Here is a 23,236-nt window from a genome sequence, read left to right as displayed (position 1 = left end):
TTTGTCCCCCAGAGTATTGTTTTACATTTATTTACACTGGGGGCTCATCTGGGGTATATATATCGCACTGCTGCGAGGAGGGAGAATAAAACGTAATTGCAAGTAACAATGAAATATCAGCACGCAAACGTTCTTGGTGGATATAAATGAGAGTCACAGTGGCACCAGAGAAACTTGTGATTAAAACCCTTTGAGCAAGAAGTCGTGTTCATGCATATGGGGTAAACCTGACGTTTTCCACCACTTTGGGCCTGGAGCTGTATTAAGTAAGTCTCCCCTGTGCTCCTCGACTTCAGTCTTTGAGCTAAAACACTAAAGGTTACACTCTGTTAATATATAGTTAAAGGTGCCATATGTAAGAATGTGGCCAAAAACAGTTACTACATTCAAATTCAAAATTGGGTCTTTTAGGTTTCGTTTTCTGACGTAACTGGCAACCCGTGGTTGCTCGGCAGCTGAGACTCTACTGACTGCAATGATTGGTAGACGGCGGTAGGTGGCGCCACATGCCAAAACATGATTTCAAAACATAAACATGATTTGCAGTCTGCAAAATATATTTTTTAATGCAAATATTTTGTCTGTACTGTTGTTGTTGGTGAGTTCAGTTTGTTATATGAACATTATTCCTGAGACTCTGTGACATATTAGGAGGATTTTATGGCCAGTTGCTTTAGATTTGTGATAATGCACCTTTAAAAAAGAAAAATATACTTTAACATAATACTTTTACTTGGTTACCGTGCCACTGTATTCGAAAAGTGGATACATTGGCGTTCATTTCAAATTACAGTTAATCTCTCTGCTTTTTATGCTCAGGTTCTTTAGTATATAGTCATACACAATAGAATAAACGGAGACTTCTCCTGAGATTTCTTGGGTCTAAATGTTCACATCCAGTTTATAAACAAGTGAGCTTTTGTTGAGCAGCATCACTTGGTTCATGTTGATTCTGCCACTGCCTTGAAATCTCATTTTTCTTCATCACATTTATAAAACATTTGCTTTCCCGGTGACATATTTACCAACATACAATTCACACTGTTGGTGGTTATGTGGCAATATAATGATCTTTATAATGATATGATTTGAGATAAACACACACACAGAAAACTGAAAAAACTTTTTTTTTTTATTGTATTCTCATCTGTCAGTATCTGTATCTGTAATTAAAATTACTGGATTGGATATGTGACAGTTGAAAAAACTATAAAATCCCAGTCCAAAAATCCTACATATCTCATGCTTCACTATGCACAGACTTTAAAATGTATATACAAATCAGCAAAAGCATTTTAGCTGAGTCATGTTTGGGCTGATCATTTTTTTTCTTTTTAGGAGAACAATATTTGTTGAAGAGTTGGAGAATTATGACTCTGTATCGGTAGATACCATAGTTTGTTATATCAGTAAAAAAAAAAAGTGTCATTGTGCCATTCCTAATGAAAATATCAAGTCGGTATCTTCCCATAAATGTGGGATAGAAATATAGGATAGTGTATTTGATTTAACAGGATCAGATTGAAGCATGCTATTTGCATCACTCCATCCTAAAACTTAGTTAAACACTTCGATCAGATACACTGTGAAAGTATTTTTTTCTCTTTGCTGTGATGTTTTTGTGTGGTTAATTGCATTATGTGGGTAACTGTAATCGGTCTAATTGTATTATATGATTAATTGTATTATGTCATCCATCGTGCTGTGTGTGACATTGTGACAATGGAGCGTCTCGCTTCCTTGTCACATACATTTTGTTTTTTCATATATTACTTTAGTTTGTGTTGCTGGAGTTTTGGACCTTCAGTCCAGACCATGTTTCTCTTGTTTGGGGTCACCTATACATTTTTTTGGTGTTTTCCATTAAAAGTCAGACTTTTATTCATCAACAGAGTTGCAAAACGAAAAGAAAATATAGTCAAGACATTGACAAGATTAGAAAGAATGATTTTTATTCCAAATAATAATTTTGCCCCTCAAACTTTGCTTTCGTCAAAGAACCAGCAAAACTGTTTTCAGCTGTGCTAACATCATTGCACAAGGTTTTCAAGGGTTTTCTAATCATCCAATAGCCTTCTAACACGATTAGCAAACACAATGTAGAACAGTGGAGAGATGGTTGCTGGAAATGGGCCTCTATACACCTATGTTATTCCATTAAAGCTAGAATAGTCGTTTTTCAGTGTATTTCTGATTCATTTACTGTTATATTCATTGAAAAAAGTGCTTTTCCTTCCAAAATATGGACATTTCTATGTGACCTCAAACTTGTGAACGGTAGTGTAGATGAAGGGAACTTTTGACAGATAAATAATGCCATGAAATGAAAAGCATTTCCAAAGACTTTTCATAGCAGACATACAGTATATGACCTCTTTCATAACAGTACACTGTATAGCAGAGGATACATTATGTGTGGAGCATGCATGGCTATATTAAGAGGAAGGATGTTATTTCACATTTTTATTATTATCATTTCCAGGTGAACATCTTCGAGTATGTCCTCAAGGAAACACGTGTTGCACGCAGGAAATGGAGGACACATTTGGCCAGCAGAGTAAACAGGACTTTGAAAATCTAGTGGACGAAGTGAGTCATGAACTGAGGAGCACCTTTGTTTCCAGGCATACAAGATTTGATGGTAAGTGTTTTATTTTTATTTGTATTTAATGCATCGTGCTTATTCATTGTCCTATTTAGTTTAATTTTCCAAACAGTTTAAACATGCATCCACACAGTTGAACACATTTTCACAAAAAAGAGTCAAAGGATTGAGAGTGGTTGTATTCATTTGAATGGATTCTCTTTTTTTGCATGTGTGTAGCTGTCTTCCCTCCAGAGGAGTTGAGATGTGAAAATCTCATTAATATGCCCTGGAGTGGTAAACTCTCTTGTTGGATTAGACAAACATGGCTTCTTGCACAGCAGATTGACAGTTTGAACAGCAGTACACTGCCAAACTCTGCATTATTAAGGTTGTTTGGTGGTTTTGTGCTGCATGTGGTCTCGTCGTAGCCCCATGGTGACTGTCTTGACCATCACACACTCACTGAGCCTCTGCTATGGGAGCAGTGGAGCTTATTCTTCCTCCCCATCTCTCCCTGTTGGTATCCTTCTCCATAGAGTCAGCTCCTTGTAGATACAGTTTAATGAGAAATAATAATCCCTCCACCTCTCAACGCTGTAGGGAGCGGCGTCTTATCACTGCGGACAAAGACAGTGAAGGGTGGTGGAGGTGAAAATTGTCAGCAATTGTGAAGCAATTTAGGGACGGAGCATACATTTTAATGAGTTACTACTCGTAAAAAAAACTTTTTTAAGCTCTTGAAATGTCTTTGTCTCCAGTTGAATATAGAAGGAAGAAAAATGTACTTGTAAACCCTGGTTATCTTTAACTTTGGATAATAACAGTGTGATGAGACATAAAATACACATAAAAAATTTAGATTATTGTCACTATTTGATGCCCGTTGTGATACCCATCGTGCATAATTTGAAATCACAAATGCTTTTTTTTTGTCTTGACTAGTTGATAAATTATTACTTGTAATTGTGAATAAATGTTCAGTAAGATTTGCCTGTCACCATCAAACTTTTGCAAACTTTCCATAAATGCAGGAGTGAGAAACCTGTATTTAGAAATGTACTTTAAAACTTAATGGCAACAAAAGTTCCTTAAAAATACACACACACACACTATAATTATTTGCTCAACATGTTGCCAGCTGTAAGTGGCTGACTCATTTTGACTCTGACTCAGTCAGTCAGTAAGATTAATACTTTACATATTCTTGTGAGATGCTTTTGACATGTGTGCTGGTTTGTATATTCAGCAGCATTAAAAGAAAGCTCATCATATGCACATAAACAACATAAATCTGAGTGTTGTTATCAAGTCTTTCATCCCGTAGCTTTATATTAGCTGACATGTTTCCCCCTATATTTATTTTATTATCTTTTTTTTTCTTGCACGCATCGCAAATCACTTAAAGGGGACATATTATGCTAAATCAAAAAATTTAAATCATTTAAATCTTTATATTTGGGACTATGGAGGTCCTATCAGTCTGCAAATTGTGAAAAAAGATGACTCACTCATGTTTTTGTGGTCCTCCTCAGTCTAAGTACAGGAGATAAAACACGCGATGTTGACTTGCGCGCTCACTGAGAAGTCACAAGACGTTAAATTCCTGTAATTGTTGTCTCATGGAGCTCCGCTTTGTCCATAAAAAAAGGCGAGAGTGCTGGTGAGGACGATGGTATCCGAAAACCGGAAGTCCGCGATGTCTGCGAAAAGTTCTATTCTTGGCTCCACAGTGCAGCACAGAGTTCTACACAAACTTCCATCCTCAGAGGATTTATCTGTGCAGTGGATACATGTTATATATGACGGCAATGTGTCTGCTAGAGCCTGCAAATGATCACTTTTCCAAATGCTAACTGCTGTTAGCTCCCAGTAGCCTCTGTGGCTGATGCCATTTCCTGTCCCTTAAGTTTTTTATTTTAAGGTGGACCTTTAAGGTGGACCTAAAGCGATACTATTAAACAGAGAGTTGTGAACAGGGCTGTTTTGGCAGGGTGATTGAACGGCAGGGTGGTGCTTCATCCTGGTATTTTGACCAAAACATGTCACAGACATGTTCATTAGGACACCAGGGAACTAGTTTAACTTGGAGAAATAGGGTATAATATGAGCCCTTTAATAAATGATTAGTTCTAATTGTGAAGAAATGTTTAGAAAGAAGATGCCTGTCACCATCAAACTTTTGCAAACGTTCCCTAAATGCAGGAGTGAGAAACCTTTATTTAGAAATGTACTCTTAAACTTAATGACTACAAAAGTTCCTTATATAGGAAAAAAAGAACACACACTACAATTATATGCTCAACATGTTGCCAGCTGTAAGTGGCTGACTCATTTTGACTCTGACTCAGTCAGTCAGTAGGATTAATACTTTTGACATGTGTACTGGTTTGTATGTTCAGCAGCATTAAAAGAAAACTCATCATATGCACATAAACAACATACATCTGAGTGTTGTTATCAAGAGTTACATCCTGTAGCTTAATATTAGCTGACATGTTTCTCCTGTATTTTATCTTTTTTTTTTCTTGCACGCATCACAAATCACTTAAAGTCGTGGAGACCAGAGATGATGAATCTTGACCCGTGTCTGAATTCAAAATTAGTATTGAGCAGTAATACGACCAGTGCTGTATCTGAACTACTGGTAATATTGACAGCTACTTATAAATCCACAAGCAACAGACGACTTTCAGATTAGAATCATAATAGTGAACAATGTTGTCATTAAACACTACTAACATACAGCATTCTAACATATGTGCAACTAACAAAATATAATGCTGTTATTTCACATTCACAGGCTGTGGTACAACACAACCACCCTATCATCTTTAATTATATGCCCTGATGTTTGAATTAACATATACAGGTCATTATAGTTCCACAATAACATGATGCATTGTTATTCCCAACGCCAACCTTTTCCTCAAACGTGTCAACTGAGGCCATGTTTTTGTAGATGTTGAACTGCAACAGCTGTTATATTCTTCACTTTTTGTGATTCATTATCAAATGTTGTGCTGCTGGCAAAACCCTCTGTGAAGTCTGAGTCTTTGTCTTTGTGCTTTAGAGGTTATCGTCTATAGACTCTTTCCATACTGTCCAACATCATCATTATATGGCGTCAGTGTGATATAGGAGTTTATGTGTTTTGAAAAATAAATAAATAAATGTGTTTATTCTATGGGGAATTACAGCTGCTATGTGCCGTGTTCACTCTCCTTCATGTTGTGTGCATATACCAAACAAAAGAAAATATCTCTGAAAAGATGGATTTGTGGCTGAACAACATAAAATATATACATGCATATTATTATGATGTGTACAATTTTAATTAATAATACTTTCTACATTTTTAATGACAGTTTTGTTTGAGCATTAAGGCTTTACACTGGCCATCTAAGCGGTTTGGCATACATAAATAAATGATATACTATGTTTTATGTTTATGCACTTGTTGTACGATCTGTTAACATCATAATCATTCAATTTATAAACTGTGTAAGTAACACAAATGTTTAAAACGCCAGCACAAATAGGATCCTGTTGGATTTCAAGGCTGAACACGAACACTACCCCATGTTTAATTTTATCCAAAAAAATAATTCTCTTCTTTCTCTGAATGCAGCTCGGAGCATAGATATTCATATTGGGCTTTCCAAACATATCCAGTGTCACCACTAAATCATGTTTGAGTGATTAATAAAGCAATTTAATACTCGACAGTCAATGCCTTGTCTTGCTATGCTCATTCTCTTCAAACTATTCAACATCTTGCATGAAACAAATACTATTGAGTTACAGTATGCGACTCTCAGATGATTGTGCATTGCCCAGAAACTCAATGTCACAGTGACTGGGTGATGTCTGTCTTTTTTGTTTTCCAGGAATATGCACTTCTTTAGCCTGCACGTGATTCCTGGAAGCTTGCATAAATAAATAAGTGTTATTTTGATCAGCTGCTGTCAGGATGGTGAATGTCAGTAGGAGGACTCCAGTGAGCGAGGAAATGGGGTTTGTCCAGCAGCACTTAGATGCATGACTCCAGGCACCCTTCCTCCTCCTGGGGTTTGCTGCCACTCTCCATAAATGCATCAATGTCAGATGCTATGTGCAGTCTTCATCTCCACAGCTCCCGTGCCGTCTGCAGACTCTGGGTCTGCTGAGCGTGTTGACTGACCACCCGCTCAGAAAATATATGATATTGATTGCTAGATTTGAATCTCACATTTATCCTTATTTGTCATTAATTGGATCTGAGTGTTTGAAGTGGCCTGGTTATTAGTTTTCAGCAGGGGATATGAGATGAGATTTAATATACTGCTGCCATGAGGAAAGAACTTATTATTTGAAATTACTTTTTCGCCTTGACACTGAGCCAGAAAATTAAAGATCCAAAATAATGCCGTGTTGTTCGCTCTTCACCATCTATTTAGCACTCAACTTCAGTAGTTCCACCTACATAAAATCAGCATATGTGTATATTTCCTTCTGTTTATGCAGCGATTGTTTGCTATGAGTATTACAGTAGCTGACAATAGACGGCCAGCCCACGCACACCTGACACTGCAGCTCTGTGTGTCACGGTGAGAGGGCACCGTCTCCACTATGCCAAGACTATCTAAGCAGGAACACAAATATCTGCGTTACAGAGGGCATCTGTATCTTAGAATCTTAGAAAAAATCCATGTCAAACATGGTGCAATTTAACAAAAGCTATGCTGATTTATTTTTAAATTAGCGAGTCTTAACATTTCCATTGTTATCGCCATAATACACATAAAACCGCGGGAAATCCAGTCAGTCTTTTATACTTTGCTTATTAAAGACAACATTTTTTTTTGCTTAATTGCTTATCAATTCTTGGCCCTCCTGGTCATAAACGCCACGGTGTTTGGAAAACAAATAGAATACTAATGTGATCCACCCTCCATAATTGATCTTGCACTCACACACACACACAATGTTGCTGAATGTTCTGTATCTATACAAGGAGAGATAAAGTGAATTCTCTTTTTACCCCCGAGCACCCATTGTTGACGTGCCCTTGAGCAAGCAACTTAACCCAAAATGAATCCATAGGAGCTCGATGTGTGTGACTGGATGAGTGTGTGGGGGACGGGCTGAGGCTGAGAGTTCTTTGTTCATTCAGCAAAAGCCATTCTTAAGTTAAGGAATCCTATTGTTTGAGTTTATAGGACTCAGGTGTGACTGGAGTGGATCTGAATCTATTTGTTCTATAGAGCTGCATAGTGTAACTTTCAAATATGAGGAAAGATTAAATCACTATTTTAGACCGTGTTCACAGACGCCTCTGTCTGGACTCACCATTTACTTTTCCTTCATTCTCCTTTTTTTCTGTTAGAATGAACCTGTCGCTGTGTGACATTGTGCCAGTAGCATAGCACTTAAAGCAGCGCTCCAGCGATTCCTGTCCGACCAATCAATAACCCACCTTATGACTGACATGTGAAATTCAAAGGGCTCCTTTTCTTAGTAAATTTGCTACTTCCGTGAGAACACAGAGCAGCTGCAGACTTGGATTATAAAGTGTACTTTACATAATGGTAGGAGAATGCCTTAAACTTAAACTATTGGTGCATGAGGATCAACAAACAATGTCTTACTTGTTTACACAGCGTCAATAAATTACAAAATAAAATAAAATTACACATAGTCAATGATAATAACAATGTGTTGCTTGCTTGAATCTGACAAATTTCCCCACAATAGTGCTTTGAACTTTTGTATTCAATATATTTGGTACATGGGCCCACGGTTGGTGTAGCGTTCTCGCCTTTGCAAGACCCGGGTTCCCTGGGTTCAGAAAGGGCCTTTCTGACCCCTTGCATGTTCTCCCCATGTGTGCGTGGGTTTCAGTCCAAAAACATGCAGATTTGGGGATTAGATGAATTGGTCACTCTAAATTGACCAAAGGTGTTAAGAGTGTGAGTGAATGGTTGTTTGTATGTGTCCAAATGGATGGATATTTACATTGGTACATTACATTGGTGTGTCGCCTTGAAATCACATGCTACATTTTGTGAAATTATAATGTTGTGAAATTATAATGGTCATTCACAAAAAGTAACACCCAGCTTGTTTCTAAGCTGTGAGCTCCTCCATGATATTTCTGCTGCCATTTTTTTTTAAAAATAATTCCATCTTGGACCTAGAACTGTTAAAAACTGCGCTACAATTTGTTTTTGCCCTTCCAACCCATAATAAATACAACATGTCACAAAATGCATCACATTATGAAGATGAACAAATTACCCTCAGACTCTTCCTAAGACCCTGCTTAAATTGCACCCCCCCGAGGCTTTGTTTTGTTTCGAGACCCATGCTTCCGAATACTGTGTAGCTGCTCTTTGTTGAAGATAGGTTAACTCAGAGCATGATTTACTGTATGCGGTTGATAACTTTGTTTGTGGACGCACAATAGTGCTTGCTCAGCAAAATTTGGCGCAGAGAGCTAATGCCTCTGTTTCCCAACGCAGCTTCTTGCTTCTTTTTCTCTTTCGGTGGATTGTATGAACAATATTTTACAATGGTGTGCATCACTGTGTAAAACCGTCCTACATATCCTCCTACATCATGGTCACAGCTTGTCACCATATTTGGACAGTAATTATTGCTGCAAGCCACTTATAATGGGGTCCTCACAGATGTCCACCTACACTCTGCCTCCGCTAGCTTTGTTCTCGTAGACACGTCGACTCCATATTATCGCTACGAAGATTTGATCTAATTGCAACTGGCCTTTTTTTCCCGTCATCGAGGTCTATAATTTGATGTCGAAGTGGTCTGTTTAAGAATTATAGAAATTAAAGCTGACACAAAGGAGAGCCCTCTAGATTTCTCTTCATCACAGAGAAAGTGGCTCTGTGTAGGCTCTGCTCACCTCTGTGTGCACATTAATAAACCAGAGCCAAACGTCGACTATATCAGCGAAATATAATGAACTCTCTGCAGGTTGTAATAGAATCCTACTGTCCAGGATTTCACCATCTTTATTCTGTTTCATCCTCTTGTAGCCTCTCATTTAGACAGATGTCTTAATCACTCTCTATTCTCTTTATTTTATTTTTTTTAAATAACAGGGATTAATTGAGTTGTTACTTATGGGATTAAGATGCCTGCTTTAGTCAAATATTGTTGTAAAGGCACTGACTCGTGCTGCTCCCAGCCATAATAAAATTATCACTGCAGGCTTAGAAGTACACTTTCCACATTAACAATACATTTTCGATTTAATTACATTTGCTACATTCAATTAATATCTCCGCTGACACTTTGAGTGATTAGAGATTCTTTTCCCCCCAAAAAATGTTTTTTAATAAAATTAGTTTTGAAGCTGTCATCAATCAATGTGCACATTGCTCAGCATCACTGACTGATTTCATTACCAAACACATCTCACTGAAGCACAAATGGAGATTTGCATATTTTGATATGCAGATAATACTCACTGTTGTGTTTCACTAACAATACAGTCTGAATGGCCAAAGTAACCATATTGGCCAATACCACAAGTCCTGCATACTAATGTAGGGAAAGGTCATATCCTTCAAGATAACAGAAACACATGCAATTAATGTTTTTTTTTTTTCCCTGTCTCTGGTTCTGTGCTGTGCAATTTCACCTTCATTGCTGAGCACTAATGACCACTTCAGATCCATCACAGATTTGTCAGGATCGTTCTGATAAGTGACTCTAATGTGCATGGCTCTGCTGTGCCAGACAGGTCACTTAGTGGATCTGTGTTCTGAGTATGTCACATGACTTAGCTACCAGAAATTACTGAGGCTAATAAAAGAAGAAGACTAACAGTCTTAGTATCACGTAGTATCATGTTGTGTTTTCACTCCAGAGTGTCGTCACAGGAAGAGGCCCAAGAATCAATTTGAACAATGCCAAACTGTAGATCAGTTACAAAGGATTTAGCAATCCGTGAAAATGTGGGCTAACGTCCAACAATTAGCCCTAATATCTAAAATCTCATCATTTAACAGAGGAGTCTGGTGTATTTAGCAACTGCACTGCTGAAAGCCTGCGATCGCATCTGTCATGGAGGAAGTAAATCCTTTTAAATCCTTTTAAATGAACTGATTCTAATGATTCAGTACATCGAAAAAAAACAACTGCCTTACAAGTCACTAGTTTGTGTTGCGTATATAAAACAAAGTCACGGCAGTTTCATTCAGCCGCGGTGAAGACCCCGCCCACATTGAGGAGGTAATGGAAAACCAACCAAACCGCGTAGAGCCGAGCTGAGGCGAGGCGGAGTGAGGCGGTACTGTATAGTGGAAAAATTGCAAAAAATTAGGTGAGCAACAGGATGTATGGATGTAAACAAGTATCCACCATTGAGCTGAATACACTGGTGATCATTGGTGTCTTCTCAACCATTAATATCACCTTAACTAAAGGGGGTTTGTGTTATTAACAGACATGAGTAGTAACACGTACTCCGTTACAAATACTTGAGTAACTTTTTGGATTAATTGTAATTTTAGGAGTAGTTTTATTGCAACTGTGTAATATTATGTTGTGTCTATTTTGTACCATTTGTGTTGTGTTTGTACCATAAATCCTTGAGTAGTCTTTTCACTGCATGCTTTTTTACTCTTACTCAAGTAATTATTTTCATGGGTACTTTTACATCTACTTGAGTGATTACTGTCTTAAAGTAACAGTACTTTTACTTGAGTATATTTTTTTGCTACTATACCCACCTCTGGTTAGCTCATTAATTTTCATCCCTGCATTTTTTTTTTATATTTTACAGCTGACTTTGTCCACACAGCTCTATCAACTTCAGCTAAAACAGAAACAAAAAAAATAGTTTTAAATGAATAAAATCTTGAATCTTAAAGATTTTATAGATTATCGGAATGACACAATTATATGAATATTGTAAACACTTATTAACTTATTAACTACCACCATCAAGTGACCAAAAGAGAAACAGTTAATGCTGCTGTAAAGCTTTAGAATGGACATTTGTATAGTGCGTCAGGAAATGTAAAATGTATATCTTTAATCACTCACTGTAGGTGTAAGAAAGTAGAGCGTCTGAGTGGAGAAGGAAATATCCCTTTAGACTTTCTAGTCTTGAACTATTTCCCTCTGCATTTAAATGTGCAGAGTTTCTGAGCCCATTTAAATATTAATCTTGGTCCTTGAATGGCAGCACTATCATTACAGAAATGCTATCGTCTCATCTGAGCTACTGGTGAGTCATAGACTTCTGAAGCAAATAAGATGGTGACTGGAAGAATGCACGATGGCTGCACGCACCTATATAGACAAACTGCGTTATGGAATCGCACTATAGGAGGATAAGTTCCTGCTCTTCATCTGACAGCGTTGTGCTTCCAGTATGTGCTGCGCTGCTGCTCCTGTATGAATTGGCGTAGAAGAAAAATCATTCACCAATTCCTTTCACTCAAACACACGTCTATATTTGGAGTTTAAAGGTGTGATATAAACAACAGAGACTCCCTGCACTGCAAATACAAACCTTATTGCTTTTTCCAGGAATATATGAGGAGTTCTCCTATTGCAGTGTCAAAAGTTGCTTACTGGAAATGAAAATCAACAAAGCGGTGAAGGCTGTTCTAAAATGAAAGCTGCAATGGAATGTGTTAATTGATCAGCTATTTTGTATTGTTCGCATTCGCTTCTTGAACAGCAATCGAGAAAACAGATTTTCTTTTAGAAGCATTCTTTTGAAAACAAGTGTGTGTGTGTGTGTGTGTGTGTGTGTGTGTGTGTGTGTGTAGCCCATATAGAACTATTTATAGCCACAAATGAAAGAAAATCATCTCAGCAAACTTTCTTTTTTCTTTTCCTTTTGACACAGAGTTCTTCCTGGAGCTCCTGGAAAACACAGAGAGGTCCCTGAACGAGATGTTTGTGCGGACTTACGGGAAGCCTTACATGCAGAACTCGGAGGTCTTTGAGAACCTGTTCGCTGAGCTGAAACGCTATTACACAGGAGGGAACGTTAACCTGGAGGAAATGCTTAATGACTTTTGGTCACGGCTACTGGAGCGTATGTTCACACTGCTCAACTCCCAGTATGTCATCACCGAGGACTATCTGGAGTGTATCAGTAAGTACACCGACCAGCTCAAGCCCTTTGGAGACGTGCCCAGGAAGCTCAAGGCTCAGGTTACACGGGCGTTCATCGCCGCTCGCACATTTGTCCAAGGGCTCTCTGTTGGCCGGGAGGTGGCTCAGAGAGTGTCAAAGGTATTTGACTAAAAATTCTAATTCAATCAAATGCTTGTTTTTGTTCTACCTTCTGTTTAATATTCACTATTTGACCCCAAATGAAATCAAGACTATATGTCTTCACATTTGAACACACACACACACTTTGATCTTTGTGTCTCTCTAAGTAAGCACACATTGTTTCTGTCGGGTGTTTTTTTCTGGTGCGTGTCGTCAGGACGTTTTAGGCTCGATGAGGTTTGGGGGTCACGGCTCAGGAGAAATGCCCTGACAAGAAATATCTGCCCATCACTGTTGACTGCTGTCTTGCCTAATACTTGTTCACGCAGTGCACAGAAGCCATTTATCACACATACTAACCTTAGTATTCCACTTGATGCAATGTAATCTTAATGCCTTTGCAGTATATCATCCTGGGAGTGTGTGTAGTTTTGATCATGTACAAAGTAAGATTAAAGGGCTGAGGCTCAAGATTTATTCACACTCAACAAAAGGACTGCAATCCCTCTTATGTGTGTAGAGACAGATAAGAACTGCACTGCAAATCCCCAGCCATCCTGCATTCTTTCCACTTCCTCCGTTTTTGATTTTACTTGGATATTTCACACACCGTCATCATAAATATTTAGATGTTTGTTGCGCATGTATGTGGTCGCAGATACAGATGAAAATGTAGTAAACCTCGGTCATCAGAGACAATATGAGAGACACTGAGGAGAGGATACTTTTTTTTCCGATTTTCTAAAGGATCCAACATTCATTTCTCAGGAGTCCCAGCGCAGTGCACTTGTTGAACTTTCAGCTCCCCCTAGTAGTAGTGGGGGAAGGCTCATTTAGAAGCAGCCCAAAAGGATGTGTTGTTAGTGTGCGTTTACTGAGTTACACCCTACATTGCGTACATGCCAGCACCGTCCCAGCGCCACCTCTTGACATTTCAGTGGGACCTGATGTCCAGGTCATGTGTCTGCGACTGCAAGTCCTTTGATCCCCAGGGTTTAAACTCATCATGAGGGATTGAGGGGTGTAAGCATAACAGAATAAGACACCCTGCTGGAGGGGGTCTGTCTCACAGTGTCTCTACGATGTGACACCCATGCCTGTTGCTGCTGGGGTTGAAGTCTGTCTTGAATAAAAGAAGATGACGTCGTACTTTAGACATTTTTTAAAGAGACAAATCACAGCAGCGCTTTGAGTTAAGCAGGTAGCACTGTTGCAGCAAAACGACCCAGATTCATGACCTTTCTGCATGTTCTTTCCGTGTGTGTGTGTGTTTTCTCTGGATACTCCAGTTTCCTCCCACACTCCAAAAACACGCAGACACTCTTTCGACTCTATCTAGGTGTGAATGTGAGAGTGAATGGTTGTCGGCCATGGTGAATCACCCTGTGTCAGCTGGGATGGCCTCTAGTGACTCGTGTCCATATTTGACAGATCTAAGTGTTTTGACAGGTGTAATGTTTTATACCAGAAGAACATGTTAATTGGTGCATTCACATCTTCACACATTTGCACCTTCGCTGGTGAAGGATATACCAGTATCATTTACCAGTGCTGAACACATTTATTAGACCACCACCCAAAGCCACAGCTGCCCTAACTTAACAGCATTGGTATGATCCAAATCCTTTTTTTATGTTTCTGTAATGGTTAATAGACTATTTTTAATGCTAAAATATAATTATTGTTATCAATGTACATTATTATTATAATTTTTTGATTCAGATGTCAAATTATAGTTATTTACTTGCATTAATGAACAGAAAAAAGTTGTTGTAGTGGTTGACTGTTATGCTTGATTCAGTTCTGACTTCTCAGAGAAGCCCAAATTCTGGTATAAAAAGGTGAATTCAGTTTGTTATGTGCCAAATAAATAAGAATAACATTTTTAGTTTAGTTTTTAACAAGTTTTTGAAACTTCTGAAACGTTTATGTTTTCTCATTTTCATGACAGGTGGTCTCATAGATTTGTTAAGCACTGCATATAATCAAAGCATTCTTCCTTGACCAATGTTTTTTTTTTTACACATATTGTTTGTTTTTGTTAAAATGAGAAGTGTATCATTCATAAATATATGATATGGTATATGTTAACATGGAACATTTCCATTTTACTTTCCACAACTTGTGCTTTAACAACATCCTTTGTCCAGCAATCTTGTTTAACATGAAGTCAACCTAATATAAAGTAAAAATGCATTGGTAAATTCTTCAAAAAAAAAGATACCTCACCATGTTATGACACACATTTTAAAGTGAAATGACAATAATATGATTGTAACTGGACTAAATGTTTGTATGTATGTAGCAGGTAGTGAATTACAGTGAATTTCCAATTTAATCAAACTATGGCTATTTAACAAACTTATCTGCACTATAATTAACGTAACCATGATCGATTTTGAGAATATTTACAATATTAATCCTTCTCAATATTAATCTTTATATCCTTAAAAAATCAGCTTTAACAATAGTTAATAAAATGCAAGTTGTGGCATCACAAAACACAGAAAGAAGTCCTGTAGTTGTGATTAAAGTGCTTTAAGAATGTTGCATGTTTGAAATAATGTACTGTAATATGTAAATGTTATTCAATTTTGCATTAGTCGTCTGAGATGCCATATAGCTTACGCAAGGCAAAGCATTGCACTTTGCACAATTGATTCAGTCAACGACCGCACCCATTTTTGGACGCTTCTGCAACTGCAGATTTGTCTCAGGGGATTTGCAAGAGTCCGTGTTGGTCGTTTGTCACTACAGCCACACTTCAACAAGCTTATAAGGGACACATTATGTGGAAAATATAAAATGGCATCATTAGAGGGATTATATACACACAATAATACCTTTTCTTAAATTCTTCAATTAAATTCCATGTAAATGTTTACTGATGGGAAATAATCATGGATTTCAAAGGTCCTGTCCAGGTACTAATGACTGCTGTCACACTCTGTCCTCGCAGGTAAGCAGCACTCCATCATGTATGCGAGCGCTGACAAAGATGCTTTACTGCCCTTTTTGTCAGGGCATGCCAGCAGTTAAAGCCTGTAAGAACTACTGCTTGAATGTCATGAAGGGCTGTCTGGCCAACCAAGCTGACCTGGATCCAGAGTGGAACCAGTACATTGGTAAGTATCATGTTTTTGTCTGTATAGTAAAGCTCTAAAAGCAGGTGTCTCAACCTCAAATGACCTGGGGGCAAAAAAAAGGTCAAATGTTTCGAGGAAAAGATATTGAATATTAATATTTATGATGATAGCTCACAGAATTTCAACATGGAATGATTTAGAGTTCCCAATATAAACATATTTATGATGCAAAGGCTGCAAGACCTTTGCTCTAAAGGATGTGGTGGATATGAGGAAGAAACATAAAAAAAAAAAAAAGTACACAAAAAAAGTACTTTCATGTACTACGGCTACCGATTCAAATAATTGTGATATTTCTGTGCTTCCACTGGGTCCAGTGTTTTAATTTGCACACACAAGCTCAGTCAAAGTAACTCTATCATTAAGCATTTTACAGTTTTTTTTTTCAAATTTATATTTAAAGTAGTTACAGTAAAAATTTCCAAGCATGTCGGTGTTCGGCGTTAAATAAATGGATGTATTCTCTGGCAGAGTTTGAGTTTCTATTTTAAAACGTCTAGGCTACAGATAGGTCTGTGTTGTTCGTTTGTCACATTTTGAGAATAATTTCACTGACACGCGTCACAAGCGCGCTTTTTTCGTCTGTCAACATTTCCCCGCATGAAAAGATTTCATTTGTGTGTCTCTTGCTCTCCTGCTGGGCTAAATGGGGAATTGTAATAGGGCAAAAGTGCACTGCAGGGAGTGTCAGCGTTTGTGCAAAAGAAGTTCACCGGGAACTTCTACAACTTGGAGACAAAGAACACAGACTTGATTGTATTATTTATATATTCATTTATTTATGGATTTTTAAGTGTTATAAAGTCACTTCTCCTGCCCGTTGATTTGATATCAAATGCCCACCAACCATTACTGAAATTGCATACTGGCTTTTGTTAACTATTAAGTAGTTTTGGCTTAAAAGTTGTGTTGCTTTAAAGTATAATTTAAAAAAAAAAACATCACCTTATACAAGGTTGTACCTCTTTGAATTTGTGCGACCTGCAACACAGCAACATCATAATGTGATATTAGAGGTGCGTGTTTGGATTTGTACATTTGTGACGATGGCAGTTCAGTGACAGAGTGAGTCGTCTTTCAACTTGAAAGTTGTGGGTTTGATTCCTGTCTCCACTAGTCAACAATGTCAATTTAGGCAAGACACTGACGGCTGTGCTGGCAGCGAGTGAATGAGTAAGAAAAATGAGTGACAGTAAAAGCAGTGCAAATAGATGTGCTGTATGATTGTGTGAGTCAATGGGTGAATGGCAAAACTGTCGTGTAAAGCAGCTTTTACTGTTATTTCTAGCAAAGTCACAAAACACTTTTAGCTCTCCGATCGGATTTCTGAAAAACATTCTCCTCCACTCGTCTCTTCTTCTTCTTTAGCACTGAGCCATTCTGTGCTGCACATGTTTTATACCATCACACACTTTCTAAGCTTGTGACCTTGATACAGTTGCACAAAGTTCTGTGCCGGTCCTTGTGTGTGAGCCACAGGGACAGTGTGAACCATAAAGCTAAACAATGAGCAGCTCAAAGCAGGTGAACGCTGCAAAGAGCTCTCAATGGGGGTTGCAGCAGCATTACCAATGCTGTTTGTGCTACAACGAGTCATTTAACTGAGTTTTAGTATATAAAAAAAACATCTCCTAATAAGACAGATGAACAGCAATTGATTTATGATTTTGTGAAGTAAAGACTTGTATCGACAACAACCTCTCGTGAGAGTAATGGAAATAATGTTGAGCAAACCTTTCTACTACTATACTTTGATATGGTAGCATTATTGAGGTCAGAGGCAGTTTAAAAAACATTAGAAAACACATAGCACATGTGTCAAACTCAAGGCCCGGGGGCCAGATGTGGCCCGCCACATCATTTTATGAGGCCCGCGAGTGATTAATTGGTCTTTAAAATCTGTGTTAAAATAGGTCTATGCTGCTTTGTGTTGACCATAAACTACATTTCCCACAATGCATGGCGATTGCGCTACCCGCAAAGTGACGGCACCGCCACTAGATCGGAGTGTATCATTGTATATGCATCATCCGACGAGCGAAATTGAATAAGTAATAAATACAGAAAGTTATTTAGCAATTTGTTACGGAGTAATTACCTTTATTTTACATTATATTTGGTTCCATTTATTCTGTATGACAGTAACATCTGGCCCTTTTGAGGGTAACCATTATGCTGATGTGGCCCTAATATATATTATATACATGTCATCAAGGCATTATTATTATTAACTGTCAGGCGAGAAAGTAAACAATACATTTCAGTCCTGTACTTTCATGATGTGGAACATATTCAGGTCACGTGACCTGAACAGCTCTATATGTTCTGCAAAGGCAGAGCAGCTGCAGTGCGGCAGGAGAGACGAGGCGACTGACAGATGCACGTTTGAGTTGGCAACTTTTCTCTAAAAAAATCAGGAACGTAGTGAAGTGCAAACCTTCATTAATCAACTTTACCAGCCTGTCAATAGACCATATTATAGTTCATTCCAGCCTACTCTTTTGCGTTGTTTACTCATTTTGTTTTCAAGTGTCATGATAATTTTGATTTATGAGGAGGGTTATTTTCCTAATATATTGTTTATGTCGTTGTTTAAAAGTAAAAAAATATATATACTTCAGTGAGAAAATAATAATACTCTATACGACTGCTCATTTCCTCTGATGAAAGTAAAGATACCTGCGTTTGACAAATGATTCCCACTGTTTTCTCTCTTCCTTTGCGTCACACAAGAAGACCAGCATTCTATTTGATAAATATGGCAAATGTTCCTTTTTGTGGATACATAATTCACTTCAGCATAGTATTTTTTTTTATCTCCTTTCTTTAGAAAGTATAGAAATATAATTTTCTTTTAAAGGATTTCAATTAATTAACTTTGAAATGAATTGTCATCCGCTGCTGATAAGTCTGCCACTGTCGCTTTTGTTTTCTTTGTAACCAAGTAATCTGTTGCTAAGAAACACGTGTGAGAGCTCGCATTCAACAATCAACAAAGTAAACAAGGTGCCATCCCAAGCTGTTGAAGCGTGTCTCTTAATTACATTTTGCCACAGGTCGAGCCACATTTTACTCTCATGTGGTGTGAGTTGCTCTAAATGTTGCAGAAGGAATCTATTCTCAAAGCAAGATTTTTAACCAGCAATTCACTCGGCTGTAAACTGTTAAGAAAGAGAGATTCCTGCTTGCGTAGACAAAATTAATTTTCAGTACAATCTAAATATACTCCAATAACAAAGAACACAATCCGGACAGGGTCAAAGCATTCATTCTGTTAATTCATCAGAATTATATCAATATTCCTCAGTGTAGATAAATGCTAATTCTATATATGTTGGCACTGACATTTATGCTCATTATAGGAAGACAGATTGCCAATTAGCTTAAATGCTGACCACAAAAGAGGCATTGGCATGACTATAAATGATCAGAAATGCTCTTTCATGTTCCACACCGACAGCCAGGCGAGTGTAACGTGTAAAGCCATAATGCAGCAGTCAAATAAAAATGTGTTATATAAGCCACGCTGAAGAGAACTGGCTTTGGTTTGAGAGAAATTGAGAAAACACCTGAGAGTCCTGCAGAGCCAGACGTGGAGCTTGTGATATTTAACTTGAATGTCATGACAGCTCCTCACACCACCATCATACCCCCTTACTCCACTGAGATCATGAGATATTGGAGAGTAAAAAGGGCAAAAAAATCCTCTGAACCCACAGGCCGTGCCCCAAAAAGCAGTGATTTGGGTTTTTCTTTTTAACTTATCTTTGCACAGCTTTACTTAAAGGGGACATATTATGCAAAATCAACTTTTTAATCATTTAAATCCTTATATTTGGGACTCTTGGGTTCCTCCTAAATCTAAGTACAGGAGATAAAACATGCGATGTTGACTTCCTCACTCACTGGGACGTCACAATGTGCTAAATTCCTGGAATTGTTGTCCGTAAAACACGCGAGAGTGCTGGCGAGGGCAACGGTATCCGAAAACCGGAAGTCCTCGACAAGTTCTATCCTTGGCTCCACAGTGCAGCACAGAGTTCTACACAAACTTCCAGCCTCAGAAGATTTATCTGTCCAGTGGATACATGTTATATATGACTGCAATGTGCCTGCTAGCCTGCAAATGATCACTTTTCCAAATGCTAACTGCTGTTAGCTCCCAGTAGCCTCTGTGGCTGATGTCATTTCCTGTCCCTAAAGTTTCGTTTGACTTTTTTTTTTTTTTTTTTTAAGGTGGACTTAAAGAGATACTACTAAACAGAGTGTTCTGAACAGGGCTGTTTTGGCAGGGTGATTGAACTGCTGTGGTGCTTCAAGCTTATGGTATTTTGACCAAAGCATGTCACAGACATGTTCATTAGGACACCAGGGAACTAGTTTAACTTGGAGAAATAGGGTATAATATGAGCTCTTTAAAGCAAACGACAATATCTCGCGAAACAAATTCCAGCCTAAACAAAAATACACACTTATTCATACTTGTTAACCTCACCTTTAATCTTTAATCTGAATGTGGAACAAGAAGAGATTGTTGTAACTCTGCCAGAGAAAGTAGTGTTAACAGCTGCTTTGCTAAATAATCTTTCAAAGTCTCTGTATTCATTTTAGCTTTTTTTTTTTTTTTTTTTTTTTTTTTATTCTACTGCCTGTTCAAAAACTGAAATTAATTGCCATTGAGTCCAGTGTACCATAAATGATGCGATCCTAAGACTCACCGTTCGTCTGCATTTGTATTTGTTTAACAGAACACGTATGCATTATTATTATTTTTTTTTATTATTATTAATGCCGCTGCTAAAATGAGCACAATATAAAACCAAATGAGCTAAACACAACCTTAGAGTAGATTAAATGAGCTCGTGCTGAGTAGCCATGCAGTCTATAATCCATTTGTTCCCACTGGAGAATAAATCCTTGCTGACCTCTGCCCATTCTGCTCCTAATCAGATAATCTATTCAGTGCATTAATTACAAAAGCTGATGGTAATAATATTTTAGGCAGTATATCTAATTAGTCAATTGATTTCAAATACCAGAATATGAGTAAGAAATTACATTTTCCCTCTGTGCGTCTCCTTAGATCCTACATAACAAAGTCTTCCATGTACAATTTGATGAAATTAAAAGTTAAAAATGATCATTGTGTGAGGCTTTCAACATGCCCAAGGCCAATATACAGCCAATCCTCATTATCAAACTGTCGAAAACGTCATGGTTCTGCATAAATCAATGGATATCTGTTTTAAGATCATCCCTTTGACAGTGTTTGTTTGACTTTGTGTTTTGTTTTGTTTTATCTTCTGTTTGTCTGTGGAAAAATGGGACTATTTTTAACCATTTTTGATGTTATTTGTCAAGCTTTCAAATCAAAGTCCTCTCCGTCTGAGGTCATTTAAACACCAGCCACATGCTGTAGTCATAAATATTGTCCTCTGCGGTTTGTACCGTGTGTCATGATCTGTTTTTTTTTTTCTTTATTTCTGACATGTTCCTGACATCTATGAGGGAAGTTTACGTCCTCCACCTTTAAAATCTTCATAGTAAGACTTGCTGTTGGCTTGCGATACATTTTTTTTTTTTTTTAAAGGAAATTGCTTGAGTGTGCCACAGTTTTATTTGCAATCTTGTTGAATGATGTTTACAAGCTGTTGCCGTTTCCTCCTGAGAGACATGTCACCACATTGGAAGTGATCTGCATCGATTCTATCTGCTCATTTCTTTTTAATTAGGTGATTTGTTTCACTCTGTAACTGGAGCCAGCTACAGCCCCACTGTTTATGAAAATTGAAGCCAGCAACATATCCTTTCCGCTGTGAAAAATTCCTCATGAATAAAATATTGACTAGAAAATAACCTTTCTCTGTAACACATTGAAAGTGGACAGTTAGACCACACAGACAATTTCTGCTCACAGGGGTTTTTGAATGGTGTGCTTCAACCAGCATGAATCCTGATTTATCGCAGACCTTTAACACTTTACCATGATGTATTTCTCTTTTCACACCTACAGAGTGACACAGGTTAAATATGCGCTTACAATGCAAATCAAGTTATTATTCTCTTCCCGAACAGATATTGTGCTTCTGATCATCAGGCATTTATTGTGTATGAACCATACAGTATGAGTAGGAGAAGACTGAAATAGATTTATTAAATTAAGATGAACTCTACAACGGATCTGAAGTACAGTAAATGAGAGCAAGTGCGCTGAAAATATAAGATAATTGTGTCACATATAGGATGTGCATTTGCAAATGTCAGACACCGTGAATGGTGACAGCCACACATTAACCTGACATGAAATAATCACTAGCTGTCATTTGTTCATGTCTTTTGCTTCTGTAAAAGCACTCACAGCAGTAAAACTCGATGTCACGTGATTGAATTATGGATTATTATTTCTGAAATACAGGAATCTAAAGAAAAAAAAAAGTATTTCTTATTTGCCCATACAGAATGAATTTTTACTGCTTGTTTACAACCCTTGTCCCTAGTTGGGCTTTTACATGAACAGTATAATAACATATTCATGATCATAGATGTAACTACAAGCTAAACGGGATTACACACACTAACAATTGTCAATTGATTCATATCTTGCTAAAACTTCACTTCATATTGTTATATCATGTGTTGCTTGCAATAATCTAGCTGTGGAATGCTCCTTGTTCCTCTGAAATACAGTAAAATACAGTGTCATTGTATTTTTAAAAATACAAAAATGTGCATATTGGAACTCTTCTTCTTTGTTTGTGTCTTATATTGCCCTGGAAGTAAGGTGTTATACTGGGTGCATACTAGGGATGGGAATCGCTGTGGGTCCAATACTGATCAATATCAATCATACTGTATTTCCATATATATATATATAAATATAATTGCATGCTTCATTATGCACAGACTATAAAGATTTAAACACAAATCAGCAAAAGCATTTTAGCTAAGTCATATTTGTGCTGTTCATTTCTTCTTTTTGGGAGAACAACATGTGTTACACAGTTGGAGAATTATGTCTTTGAAACGACTCAGCACAAATGTGTTTTTAACAGCTTAATAGTTCATAAATGGTCTCAAATTACTAATCAGATCAGACTATTATAGGTATTGGTAGATACTCGAGTTTGTGATATCAGCATCAGACACATAAAAGTATGTGTTCCTATAGTGGGAGCTGAAGAAGATTTTTCAGTTATGGTAATGCATGATAAGGAACGGGCGTGGCTGACAGTCACAACATCTAGCTACGCTAATGCTAATC

At 37.6% G+C, this 23,236-nt stretch overlaps 1 protein-coding gene across 1 annotated transcript in view; it reads left to right on the top strand.

Annotated features, from left to right (window-relative positions):
- gpc6b (glypican 6b) overlaps nt 1–23,236 on the top strand; it is a 90,880-nt gene that overhangs the window by 18,925 nt on the left and 48,719 nt on the right. The window contains exons 2-4 of the mRNA XM_083908873.1: nt 2,483–2,641; nt 12,456–12,847; nt 15,789–15,954. Coding sequence (XP_083764999.1) covers nt 2,483–2,641; nt 12,456–12,847; nt 15,789–15,954 — 717 coding nt within the window. The remainder of the gene's footprint in view (nt 1–2,482; nt 2,642–12,455; nt 12,848–15,788; nt 15,955–23,236) is intronic.

Source organism: Microchirus variegatus (genome assembly GCF_963457635.1).
Source record: "Microchirus variegatus genome assembly, chromosome: 22".
NCBI classification, from domain to species: domain Eukaryota; kingdom Metazoa; phylum Chordata; class Actinopteri; order Pleuronectiformes; family Soleidae; genus Microchirus; species Microchirus variegatus.
The sequence above is the reverse complement of the archived record's forward strand: the minus strand, read 5'-3'. Positions and strand labels throughout refer to the sequence as shown.